Here is a 13,599-nt window from a genome sequence, read left to right on the forward strand (position 1 = left end):
GTGTATCATTACTTCAGTGCCTACCTAGTACATCATTACTTCAGTGCCTACCTAGTACATCATTACTTCAGTGCCTACCTAGTGTATCATTACTTCACTGCCTATCTAGTACATCATTACTTCAGTGCCTACCTAGTGTATCATTACTTCAGTGCCTACCTAGTGTATCATTACTTCACTGCCTACCTAGTACATCATTACTTCAGTGCCTACCTAGTGTATCATTACTTCACTGCCTACCTAGTACATCATTACTTCAGTGCCTACCTAGTGTATCATTACTTCAATGCCTACCTAGTGTATCATTACTTTACTGCCTACCTAGTACATCATTACTTCACTGCCTGCCTGGTGTATCATTACTTCAGTGCCTACCTAGTGTATCATTACTTCGCTGCCTACCTAGTACATCATTACTTCAGTGCCTACCTAGTGTATCATTACTTCAGTGCCTACCTAGTGTATCATTACTTTACTGCCTACCTAGTACATCATTACTTCACTGCCTGCCTGGTGTGTCATTACTTCACTGCCTGCCTAGTGTGTCATTACTTCACTGCCTGCCTGGTGCATCATTACTTCAGTGCCTGTCACTGGCACTGAGAACACGTGTTTTCTGTATCGGGAAGACACGCTGACATACTCTTATTTTTTGTTGTGGCTTCCCTGGGTTGAAAACAGACAGTTGCACTGTGTGAATGTGTCTGAGTGGGCTTTTCCCTTCTCTGTCCAGATTTATTTATTAAAAGCAAAACACATCTGCATAAGAAAGCCTCGGAACACAGGAAGAATGTCCACTTTGTTTGTCTTTCTGCAGCACCAAGACATGGGGTTTCAGCTTCCTCCGAGGGGTTTTTGAAGACCGGCTTTCATCTCAAACAAGGCTTTTTCCCATTGGAAAAACAGTCCTTTTTTGGTTTAAAAATGTATTTATATAATGTATAAATAAATAAGAAAGTTGAGAGAGAATTTCCTTTCAAAATTGATGAAAGAAATGCTGCTTTCTGAGCCCCATTAATTGGGAGTAAGTCGCCGCCTCTTCCCGGCCTGCTGCCACTCTGCTGCATTCTGTCCCTTTAATCTGGTTTAAAATTGTCCAATATTCCCTTCCTCTGCGTCTTCCTTCCTCTTCCTTGTTTCTCCCTTCTCTGCCAGCTCTTCCTTCCCCTCTGCTCTTCCAGCTCCTGCCTTCCTCCTCTCTCCCTGACCCTCCTCTCTTCTTCCTCTCAGCCCTTCCTCCTCCTGCTCTTCCCGGCCAGCTTTGAGCCCTCACTGGAAGAGGCCTCTGTGTTTGTTTCCTGCGTGGGAGGGAGAGGCAGGCCTTGAGAAAACAGTTCAAAAGTGCAGAAAAACTTTACCTCTTCCAGCCTAAATAAACGGGCTCCACTCCACTTATTTGCCCAGATTTCTCCCTTGCCCATGCAGAAAACTTGTCATTCTTCACCTTGCCCAGGTGATTCTCAGGACCCCAAGTGCCTGGTGGGCCTGGAGCAGGAGGGCTTGACCTCAGTGCTGGTAGGATGCGCAGTGGAGCTGGTAAGTGCCGTGCGCTGTAGCTGCTGTCTGCAGTCTCAGGGACAGAGGCTCTTCCCTGCTCCAGGAGGCTTTTCAGATAATGAAAATAGTGGAGAAAGTGAAAAGGAAAGGTTTTGTGCCCTATTGTTTCTGCTGCCTCTGCTTTGCACTCTGTGGATAGGTCCTGGGGAAAGCCCTTGCTGTCAGTGTCTGCGGATCTGGGAATGAGTCCTGGTTACAGTAATTTACTGGCTTGATAATCTTGGTTAAAGTGCTTGTGAAACCTTCGTGAGCCTCAGTTTCCTTACTTGTATGGTGGAGAGAATACTAAACTTGGTTGTTTTGAGGACAATTCTAGGATCATTCAAGAAAACATGTTCAAAAATGCAGAATCCTATTCGAATAGTGGTAATGATAATTATGGGTGGGAATTCAGTGAAATTGAAATAAATTGGTCAGCCCAATTCACCAGCATCTCCAGGATCTCAGAGGAGGGGACCTCAAGGATGATTTGGAGACCAGGAATAATGGAAGCTGGGGTAATAACAAGTGGTAGATGTCAAATATTTTCCTTTTTCCTCTTGAATGGGGTTCCAAAAAGCCTGGTGACACTGTGAGTATTTATTTTAGTTGAAGACAGCCTCCCAAGTCCAGAAGTGTAAGGTAAGGGGGAATGTGGCTCTCTGCAGAGCCCTGGAACTGATTCATTCTTCCCCCTTAGTAGTGTGGAGACCGTGGCTGCGTTGCTTCATGACAAAGAAATCACACTGTTCTCAGACTTTAAGGCAGTGCTTCTCGACCTTCCTAGTGCCGCGGTTCTTTAATACAGTTCCTGTGGGTTGCGACCCACAGGTTGAGAACCGCTGCTTTAAGGGCTTGTGACGTATATGGTGGGAGTCAAGTGCTGTCATCTATGTAGACTTGAAACACGTGGAATTCTTTGTAAATGGCATGAAAGGATCATTTAAGAACTCTGAGTTTTCTTTAAAGCTCTCTATTAAAGTGGCGCTTGCGTGCAGGAATCTTAATAATTGAAAGATTCTTTCAAACTATTGAGTGTCATTAATTTAAAGCCCTAAACATGACTAAGGGAACGATGCAGTTTTTGAGTTTTGGCAAATTGCAAACGTATAAATAAGAGATTTGAGCTCAGAATTGTGCTTTTGTTTTGTGCTGTAATGATTCACCCTCGGTCCCTGGTACTCAGGTAGCTGTGAGGTGCTGTCATGGCAAACCGATTTTAGATGATTATTGCTGCAAAAAGGATCTCTCTCTTAGGCAGCATAGGTAAGACATTAGTCTGTTTTGTTAAGACAAAAAAGCCAATTTCAGGCAATGTCAATTTCTATTTATATTCTTGTCCTTTCTCTCTCGGCACTGGGAAATAAAAGATTATGTATTTTTTTAGTCTTTATGTTTTATAAGGTGCTTTTCAGTGCCCTCAAGTCCTCAGTCCTTTACCGAGCACCTCACCTCCTCTGTGTTAGGTGTTGTCATTTTCACAGGCAGAGTGTCCTGCGGAGTGAAAGCTCCACCCTGGACTCTGTGCGGCTGCTTCCATGTGCCTTCCCCTGCCAGGCTGCTAGAAAAAAACACATAGGTAGAAGGAGTTTTTCCAGCAGGGCATATTCATTCAAATATTTCCTCTTTTAGGCCATTTGCCCAAAGTTTAGGGTGGGAGATTTGAACTATTCTAAGGAAAGAGCAAGAAAATGTAGCTCCGGGACCCAGGGGGCAGTTCTGCTTTCTGGCTGGGATCCTGGAACGGAAGAGCTTGCTGGGTTTCCCTGAACACCTGGAATTGATTTGGGTTCTGCTCCAACTTTGAAACATTCGCTGAGGTGGAGGATGGTGGAGAGGGTAGGAATGAAATAAATCCAGCGATTAAAAATAGCTTTTGTGTGTCAGGTGCCTGAACGAATTTGGGAACATGCCTGCAATCCCTTTTGTCTGGCAGGTCTGAACTCTGGCGCTGCTGAATTACAACTGCTTTCATTTGTTTTTCCTGCTTCCCTACCATGTAATGGTCAAGGGCTCATTGGAACCATGTGTGAGCCTGGTGAGTCACCAAATCCTCAGGACTTCAGTGGTAATAATGTGTTAAAACTCCTTTAGGGGGGATGGGGCAGGGGGTGGTTGGAGGGAAGGAGGGAGAAGTCTGAGGTCACTTCCTACAGATGTTCAGCCTACTGGGCCCTCTGGGCAGGCGTCTTTCTCAGGCAGCTTCTCCCTGCAGCCCCAGCTCGCCTGGCCTTGCAGAAGACCATCTCTTGTGTCCTGGGGCAGCTTCCCTCTGCAGAGAGGCATCTACCTCAGAGCTGGCATGTTGTACCCAAACAGTGTGCATTCTCTCGTGGCTGTGTGCACTGGCAGCAGAGCCAAGATGCTGTAATTTGAGACTGGCTTGCATTTTTGGTCAGTCAGGTCACTGGAGGGTGAATTGGGGATTTTTCTATGTAACTTCTTTCTCTCTTCTTTGGAGAGGTTTTTATTGGCTGGTGACCTCCAGGGGGTGGGGGACTAAGAGAAGGTCTGAAACTCAGCTATGTGTTCCCCTGCTGATCTGAGTCTGTTCCACATGTCGTGGTGTCCTATTACTTGGGACAGTGATGGACCATTTGATGGGCACGGGTGCCCCCTGCAAGGGCACTTGAGGCATTTCTTGCTTAGCTGTTGCTACACCCCGGAGTCCTGCTCGTCCCCCAGTTGCCTTCTTTGTCACTGTGCTGGGCTCATGAAAACTGAGCTGAGGAGGGAATTTATCCGCCTTCCTTGCATTAACCTCAGCCAAAAGCTTGGTGGACTGTACTGTGTCCCTCAGCGGGAAGTTCTGCCCTGTGGTGGGAATAAGGAATGAGGGAGAAAGAAGACCCTGGCGGGTCCCTTCCCTTCTGCTTCCAGCCCACCCTTTCCTGAAGGAGCGAGGGCATGGGCCCTTTCCCAGATTCCCTTTCACAGGCTTCTGAGATGATTAGCGTCTTCATCTTATGGTAGGGTGAGTCCTCTTAGAGGCCAGCTACAACTTTTCAGGGAATCAACTTTAGACTCAGAGCTATCAGTCCTGTGGCTACAGCCATTTTTTTCTATTTTTATTGGTCTGAAGGGGTAAGGGAACCTTATCTTCTACCCTGGGACTTGCTTTGGGGAGCTTGGCAATGGTCTTGCCTCTTGGCTGCTCTTTTGATGTTTGCAAGATTCCCTAGCCTTTTGTTTGTGTGTGTGTTTGTTTGCACACTTCCAGTTACAGCTGTAAGTGCATGAGGAAGGGTGAATATTGCAGTCTTCTGCTTGTAGGAAGCAGAGGTCAAAGGGACTAGCTCATCCTGCTTACAGTCATCTTTCTGATCCAGCTTTTCCACATTGCTTTGAAAGAAATCCTGTGATTTAAGCGGGCCGGTAAATAAAATAGAAGCCTAATGGTGAAAATAATTTGATGCACCATTTTTTTCTTTGAGTTTATCTTCCTTTTATCAGTTTTCCCACTATGATCTTCCTTTATCTAAAAAATATCCTGTGACAATAAAGTATTTGTGGATAAAATGTTGTCGGGGCTTGAGTTTACCGTTCTTCAGAGCATGTGTGCATGTGTGTGCAAGAGGAAGTAAAAAAGGGTAATGTTGGGTAGATTTTGAATAGAGTATTCTGTCTACTTTTGTGTATGGTTGAAAATAGCCAAATGAAAAACTTTAAAGCCTATCAGGGACACAAATTTATTTTAGGAATAAGTGACTTAGCCAGTGGGCTTACACTAACATCACTGTCAGCCTCCATGAATTTCGAGAAGCAAGTCCATGATGTGTATCTCTCTGTCTCTTTCTTCTGTGTCTTAAGAATCCTGTCTTTCCATTTAGACAATTGTTCTTTCTTCCTTCCCATATGAGCCAGGAAGTTTCTTCCGGGTTTTCTTTTAAGGCACATATTTCAGTCTTCATGGTAAACTAGTTAACCTTATATCATACCACCGTTGCCCAGTAGGGTGTCAGGGGCACTCTCGGAAGGGGGGAAAGCCAGGTGACCATTTAATTCCTTTGCTTCATGGGGAGGGGAGAAAGCCTCACTGCCTTGAGTTCCAGCAAAGGAAAAGGTTACAGTCGATTCTGTAAATGGTTGTCTATGATGCCCTTGTGGAGCTAACCACGTACGACGCTGGGCTTCTTGGAATAGTTTTGTTGAAGCATTTAATTGTTTCCTCAAATTTATCTAAGTTTTAAAGAAATAAAAAAGTCCCATTTTCTCTCCCTCAGCTCCAAGAGTTCGAGTTTTCTTGGGTCTCTGACCCATTCCGATCTGCAGGGGAGGAGAGTAGGAAGACCTGATTTTAAGAGTGGGCAGGCTGGTCAAGCCCTGCTGACCTTCCTGGCCTTGGGACTTTAGGTCAAGCTCTTGCCATCTCAGAGCCTTGGTCTTCTGCTCTACAGAATGCAGACCCTGTAATAACTTCCCAGGCCCCTCACAAGTTCCATTCTGAAGGAGATTGACCTTGGCAAGCTCTGAAGCGGTTTTCAGATGCCTGGCACGGTGCTTGTTCTGTTGCTCCTCCCATGCAGCTTTCACGGTGACGATTCCCAACACACATGGCTTGTGTCATCCTAATCTGCCAGTGGTCACACAACTAGACGTGCACCTTGTATTTCGCGTTCTTGGCTGTGCTCTGCACCACCTACCCTGGGATCCCAGATGCTCCTGTGGTCCTTCGTTATTTATTGGGAGCGGTGAGAACATAAATTTGTGGGGTGAGGGTGGGGCATATATTTTGAACTTTTTGCTGAGCAGACATCTTGGGGTTAGGTTCCTGTGTAACATTGTTGGTTTGAGCCATTCAATTTCAAAGAACTGGGAGGACCAGAATGAAAGGACCCCTAGAAGGGTTCTTGGAAACTGAGCAGTTGGTAACTTTGAATTACATGTCAGTGAACCCTTGTCTCACATCGCTTGAAACATCTGGGAGGTGGTTCAGGGTTAGGCCACAATGAAAAAAGGAGCAGATGTTTCCCTGCATTCAAAATGCAACTGGCTTGTAATGCCCCTGCCGATTCAAGGAAAGCTACCTGCTCACTGCGTCTTTGTACTGTACGGGCTTGGGACGGTTATCTATCTGTTAGCTTCACGCAGCTTTCCTCCCAGAAATCTAGGGTGATTCTTATAAATATGAGCTGAGATGTAGGGTCCTGGGGAACGCTCAGTGGGCAGGAAATCTCATGTAACGTATTATGTCTTCAATTTCCAGGGCATATTGTGTTTAGAGCAGCGTTCTCAATGTTTTTTATCTCACAGAACTCTTTTTTTTTTTTTTTGCAGTTTTTGGCTGGGACTGGGTTTGAACCCGCCACCTCTGGCATATGGGGCTGGCGCCCTACTCCTTTGAGCCACAGGAGCTTCCAGAACTCTTGAACTGCAGTTAAACTTCTGTGGCACACTTAAATTATGTTGATAAAAAAAAAAGAAAAGTAAAAAAAATATATATACTTTGCTGTGCTTTGAACTTCTTTTGAAAATAATTAATGATCTTTAAAAATTTTCCCAGCACACTGGTTGAGAATCACTGGTTTAGAGCCTTCACTTCATGGCCAATAGTATTTCTCTAGATCAGGTTCTCAGCATTTGGAGACAAGCAGGTTATTTGAATTTAAACTCTTGTAATTATTATGTCAAAGGGAATCTCAGTATTTTTTCGTGAAATACAATTCATTAGTTCTATGGGGGTATTGATTGGTTTCCAGGTGCTGATCCTAAAATCAGAAACATTTAGTACACACTGTAAAAGTACTATAATAGGAAATGAGGTAAAATTTTTAAGAATAATAGAGACGCCTCCTTAGGCTAAACCATGTCAGATTCTGACTGGTGAAAGGATTTCCTTATTGTTATTGATTAATGTAGTGAAGAGAACTGCTACAATCACAAACAATCAACATGGGGGGATTTTTGCATTCGTATTTTACACGATGAGTTTAATATTGTCTGTTAATAACCACTTTTGAACATATTGTTCATCGTCATTTAAGTGCAATTCCCACACCACCTTGCCAGTTGTTCTTACTTACAGAGGGTTTTTTTTTTCTTTTTAACAAAATTCTACACTTTATAAACATGGGTGGAGCTCTGACTTCCCCATCTGAATCCTCTGGAGCGCATCACGTCCAAAGGCAGGTGTCCCAGGTGGGTTCAGAACCAGCCACCACCCCTAGACCCCCGTGAGGCTATAGCCGGGGACACATGACTAGGCTTTGGCCTTGGCATTGAGGTGAGCAGGCAGAAGTCATTCCAGCTGCTTCCCTGGAAGAGAACAAGTGGGAACCTGGAAATGCCGTCCCCCTGACAGGAAGCAGAGACTTGTAAGGAGAACTGTCAGCTCAGCAGAGCTTGTGCCAGAGCGCGTGGAGTTATGGGAACGGACTTGGGGACCTTCTTTCTCAGGCTTTCTGCTGTCGTCCTCGGCGCTGGCATCACGCTGCCCATGCGGCCTCCTCGCCAGCCTCTTCCTCCGGCTCCCGCCGCAGCAGAACCGCCTTGTCCACTTGGCCTGGCTCACACTTCCCACTTGTGCTGTCCCAGCCCATTTCCACCATCAGTGGAATCGAATCATGAATCTTGAATCTCACGGAGGGGACAAACACACAACCCAAAACCCACACTGTTCAAGTTCATGAATTTGTGTTGGATGAGAGTGGAAGGGAGGAGAGTTAGTTCAAATTTGGAAAAATTTAATCCACTCAACATTTGCTGATGGACTTGTGTGTTTAGCCATGGGCTAGGGGCTGGGTGGGGGTACAGTTGTCCCTTCTCTCCAGCTAGCTGAAGAGTCCCTTTCTCTAGAGCAAAACTGACACTAAGGGAAGATGTTCTGGACCTGCCTCAGAGCTGGTTCTTGGCCTGGCAGAGCCGAGAGAGGGGGGAGCTGTGTGTTTGGGAGCTGTGTGTTTCTCTGTGACTCATTTGACGATCACTCCATTGTTTGAAGGGCTGGACATTAGGTAATCAACGTTCTGTCCCCTCCCCCAACTCTTTCCCCCCCCTAACAATCTGGGATTTTCCATCATTTTGTCAACCTTCCTGGAGACATGTTGATTTTTCCACTAGATTTTTTTGGCCATGTTCCAGGGCAACCCAAACTCACCACTCCCTGGAACTCCAGGTTCCCCATCACCAGCAGGGCCTGGAGAGCAGTGGGGAGCCCTCCCATTCTTCTGGGCAGAGCCTGGGCTCTCGCAGTTTCCTGATAGCCTCGCGAAAAGCAAACAGGAGGGACAGTGCTGCCTCTCCTCCTTTTGTGTGGTGTAATTTCTATTCATTTTGGGATTCAGAGGCAACCTATTTGCTCCTTGTTTCCGAAGGCCACCAGTTGTCATCTTCTCCCTTGTGTGTTTCCGTTGTAGTCAACCAGTAACACATTCTGTATGTCCAGGGAAGTTTTTGTAATTGGCCGAGGTTCAGAAGTGGCTGGGTGGAGATTTCTGCAGTAGCCTGTCCTGGAACCCAGCCTGTCACAAGTCAGTTGTGTGGGCCACAGTGAGGGTTCAGGTTACGAGGCGGGACTTCAGCAGACTGCAGTACCACTGCCAAGTGGCCACAGCAGGACCAGTGGGGATCTTCTGCACATTTCTTTGCTTATTAGCTTGTGGAATTGTACCTGAGGTGAGCGGAGAAGATGCTTAACATCCGCCGTGTTTATGTTCTGGCCCTGTGAGAATGGGGGGCAAGTGCAGGGGAGCTGACGTGGCAGAGGGAAGGCGTTGGGTGTGTGACCCCGCAGGTTTGGGTGCCTCACTCTTCTCACCCCCTACGTAAATCAGGTTTTATAGATTTCACCTCCTGTGTGCACTTCAAATTTTGTTTGCTGACACTACCTGCATTGCCGCCTTCTTAGTCAAAGCCACTGTCCTCTCTTACCACGATGAATGCAAGAACTTTCTAGCAAGTTTTTCCACATCCATTCATACCCACCTCCCAAACCATTCCTGACGTAACAGCTAGGGTGATCTTCTTAGAGCAAAACGTGGCCATGGCATTTTCATTTCTCTGTGTAAAACTCGCAGCAACGCTCTGTTGCCCTCAGGGCAATCCCTTCGCATGCTTGCTGCTGACCTCTTCAACCTCATGTCCAGCAGCTGGCCTCTTTGGTCACTCTGCTTCACCTGTATGGATCTTTTTGATACTATAATTATAGTACCTCCCCAGCTATCTGATGACCATCACTTACCTTATCCCCTTTGTCTGTGACTAGGGCCTTCTCATTTTAGTTAGTGCTCATCAGATTGCCTGGATTCTGTATTAACAGATTTCTGGGCTTTACTGCAGGGTTCTGATTTAGTAGGTCTGGAATGAGGCTGAATATGTGCATTTTAACCATTTTTAGTTGCTGTTGCATTAGCTGCTCTGGGGAACCACACTTTGAGAACCCCTGGTCTGGCGTCTTCTCTCCTCCCTAAACTCCTTTGCGCCCTTCCCATCTCTGGTCAATCATCTCTCTTCTCCTCAGGGACGCCTTTCCTGATTTCTCCAGTGGTGCAGGAATTCCTATAACATGTTAACATCGCACATTGCACTTCCCCTTTGAAATCCCTATTGATGTTGTATTTGATTGTTTAACTGTATAAATGGATTTTTTAGTGACTGAATCCACTGTAAGCATCCCCCATCTAGCTCCTGGAAGGTAGCAACCATTTTTGTCCTGTTCAATGCTGTTTCTCTAATTCCTTGCATGCAGCAGGTGCTAAATAATTATCTGTTGAGTGAATCAGTACTGTTATTACCTTTACCTAGGGGGCTGAAAGTACACAGTCACACTAATACTCTCAGTGAGTATGAAAGGGGAGGTGGAACTGTGGTCCACTGGCAGAGGTGCGCAGAAGGGTAAGCATGTTTTGTTTGCCAGGGAGGCAGGACATTTTAGGCAAGAGCTAGGATTTTTTTAAGGGGCCTCACCTGTTGTGGAAAGCCCCCTAAATTTCACCTGCTCCCATCACCGTTGTTTCTGAGCCCCCTCGCCGCGCGGCACCCTTACTATGTTCTGTGAGTGGGGATTATCTATGCCGTTTCTGTTACTCACGTGCCACTTTTCTTACAGATATGGAATGTGCAGATGTCCCCCTATTAACTCCAAGCAGCAAAGAAATGATGTCTCAAGCATTAAAAGCTACTTTCAGTGGTTTCACCAAAGAGCAGCAACGGCTGGGGATCCCAAAAGGTAAGTTTCTGTGGGTGGAGAAGGAGAGGCTGAGACCAGACTGCCAGGGAAGGTTCGTTTCCTCACCTGCAGTGTGGGGGCAGATAGCAGACGGACCAGCCTCGGATTGGCCCCTGCGGGTTATTGTTGATGTCTGCTGGGACAATTGTAGACACACACGTCCATGCTTTTCCACCTCCCAAGCCTGTGTCCACCATCCTGGTCTTAGGACAGTGGTCCCCAAGCTTTTCCGCACATTACAGTCACCTCTGGATCTTTGAAAACTTCCACACCAATTAGATCTTAATCACTGGTGGCATCCGTCTTTTTGAAGCTTGTCAAATAATTCCAACCTGCAGATAAGTTTGAGAGACACCGTCTTTAGGGTTCCTCTGGGCCACACTGATGAACTCTGAGCTACATTTCTTAGAATTTACTGATTACTCTTTTTTTCTTACATGTACTTTGGCAAAATATGTGTGTTCTTAGGTGTTCTTATCTGAAAGGGTTTTATGTGCAAACATAAGAGGACTAGTTATCAGAAAGGAAAAGTAACTGGAGAAAGCTTTCACTGAAGAGCATTTCATGAACAGCCGGGGGCAGGAAGGGCACTTTTCTGTTGGGTGACAGCACTTCTGTCTTCAGGTCAGTTCTAGTGGCCTGTGCAGTAGTGAGCAGGGTCAAAGGGGACACCCTTGGAAGAGCTGTGATGTGGCGCTACAACCTGGTATCCTCAGGGTGGGTTGGCCACGGGTGGGTGTGGCCACGTCAAGCCTCAGGTCACGTGTGAAGGGTGTGTGTTGTCTGTAGGACCCTGCTGTTCAAAGCAGGGCTGTGATAGGTACAGGCTTTGCCAGGACCTGGGGTAATACAGGTACCTAATGTTATTACCAAGTGCCATTACTATAACTAATTGTTACAATTATTATTAACCATAATTGGTTAAGATAAAAATAATTGAGAATAACAGTCTGAGGTACATTGTAAGAGTTCGGCACAGAGAAGAGGCCTGTGCAATCTCCTGGAAACACTTCACATTGTTATTATTGTTATTAAAGAAGCTGCTTGTTTCCTTGTCCAGGGCTTTTAAACAAGTCGAATGGGAATAAGGCAGTGAGAGAGGGGACACGTGGGGATTGGTGCCTGAGTGGAGGGCAGAGAGGACCATGTGTTACCTTTGGCTGATGGCAGTGCTGTCCTAGCAGAGAACATGAGGAGGAGGGCCAGGGCAGCACCCATGGATGTGTAAGGACAGGCTGGCACTTGCTCATTCTGTGATGAGGGCAGCTTCCTCAGCAGGGTCCAGGTCCTCCCACGTCCTCTCTGAGGCTCAGGTGGAGCCTGACCTGTTTTATCTTCATCTGATCTCTTCCCTTAGACCCTCGGCAATGGACCGAAACCCACGTTCGAGACTGGGTGATGTGGGCTGTGAATGAGTTCAGCCTGAAAGGTGTGGACTTCCAGAAATTCTGCATGAACGGAGCAGCCCTCTGTGCCTTGGGAAAGGACTGCTTTCTCGAGCTGGCCCCGGACTTTGTTGGGGACATCTTATGGGAACATCTAGAGATCTTGCAGAAAGGTAAATATGTGGAAATGCAGGGGCTGTGTGTGGTTGCTGTGAAGAGGTAGGGGGTTATGGGAAGTTGCCCAGAGGTGGGACGTCAGGGCCTTTCTCTGGGGGGTGTCCTATCTGCATGGATGGTCCATGGGGTATGCCCAGTACAGTGCCAGCAGGTAGCAGGTGCTCTTACATACCTGTGAGCTCCTTTTTCTTCCATGAAGTGGGGGTTTAGATTTTAATCTTCATCAATATTGTACTCCTGAAACTTCTGAGTATGCAAAATTCTGATCCTGGCTCCTACCTGAGACCAACGCTCTGTTTGAATAAGCAGTGCCCACAGCCAACACCAGCATGTATTTTTTTTTTTTTTTTCCCCAGCCATCACACACACTTCTTGATCTGTGGCCATGTAATTCTGGGCTGCATCCACAGGAAAGCTTAGCTTCTCAGGGCGTATTAATGACTCTGGGTCAGAATCGCAGCAATGGAGCACACCTTTTACAGCTGGAGCAGCACTGGGGTTATATCGGGACACTGTGTTGCAACCTTGTAATGACATGGCCTCTCCTACCAGCCTCGTCCAACCTTTTTGGACAAAGTGACTCATGTACCACAGTCCTGGCTGAGTATAGAAACAGCAGCAGGAGGCAAACTTGGGTGTTTTTACACTTATTTTTCTGAGTTTCTTCTTAAAATAAATTGCAGTTACCAGCAGTCAGCCGTGCCCTCAAGCTGACTGTAAGCCTAGAAGCCCATCGGCCTCTCTGACCCAGGCCCACCCTGTCCCTGTGGTCACCAGCTCCCACCCCTGGCCCGGCCCCGGGGAAGGGAGCAAAGCGTGGGCTTAGCTCTGCTGTCCCTACAATACCTTCCTTTGTCTGGGAATCAGGTCTACTCTGCCATATACCTGAAGGACCCAAAGTAGGTTCCTCTGGGTTCAGAAGTGTTACTCTTCATTCCTTTTCTTCAATTTCTGCTGAAAAACAACAAATACATGAACACAGCAAAGAACTAGCTGAATCCCGTGTGGCGGCTGTGACCGCGGGCTGGCAGGCAGCTTCACAGGCCTCCCTGAAGCACCAGCCTATCCCCGTGAGCTGCACACACGCCCACGCATAGGTGTTGACACAAGCCACCTGTTTGTAGAGGGAAAACATAGGCGGGCTCCTAACAGATCTGAGTTAGCTGTTGGCTTCTAAACATCTGTGCAACCCAAATATATTCTGCTGTGAGAGAGCGCTTCTACTTATCACGGCGGAGCAGCCTTGTGTTCTGGGGTGTCCCGTCTCTGTTGTAGTTATAATTGATGTCTACCGAGTGTCTCCTTTCCAAAGGACACACTTTCTCTTTGGATTAT

General features: G+C 46.7%; 1 protein-coding gene across 3 annotated transcripts in view; it reads left to right on the forward strand.

Annotated features, from left to right (window-relative positions):
• ETS1 (ETS proto-oncogene 1, transcription factor) overlaps positions 1-13,599 on the forward strand; it is a 126,361-nt gene that overhangs the window by 85,081 nt on the left and 27,681 nt on the right. For 2 of the 3 annotated variants that reach the window (XM_053594250.1, XM_053594252.1), the window contains 2 exons: positions 10,583-10,702; positions 12,060-12,260. In XM_053594250.1, coding sequence (XP_053450225.1) covers positions 10,583-10,702; positions 12,060-12,260 — 321 coding nt within the window. Of the gene's footprint in view, positions 1-3,472; positions 3,575-10,582; positions 10,703-12,059; positions 12,261-13,599 lie in introns of all 3 variants that reach the window. The other variant, XM_053594251.1, reaches the window with a different exon arrangement.

Source organism: Nycticebus coucang, chromosome 6, assembly GCF_027406575.1.
Source record: "Nycticebus coucang isolate mNycCou1 chromosome 6, mNycCou1.pri, whole genome shotgun sequence".
In the NCBI taxonomy this organism is placed as follows: domain Eukaryota; kingdom Metazoa; phylum Chordata; class Mammalia; order Primates; family Lorisidae; genus Nycticebus; species Nycticebus coucang.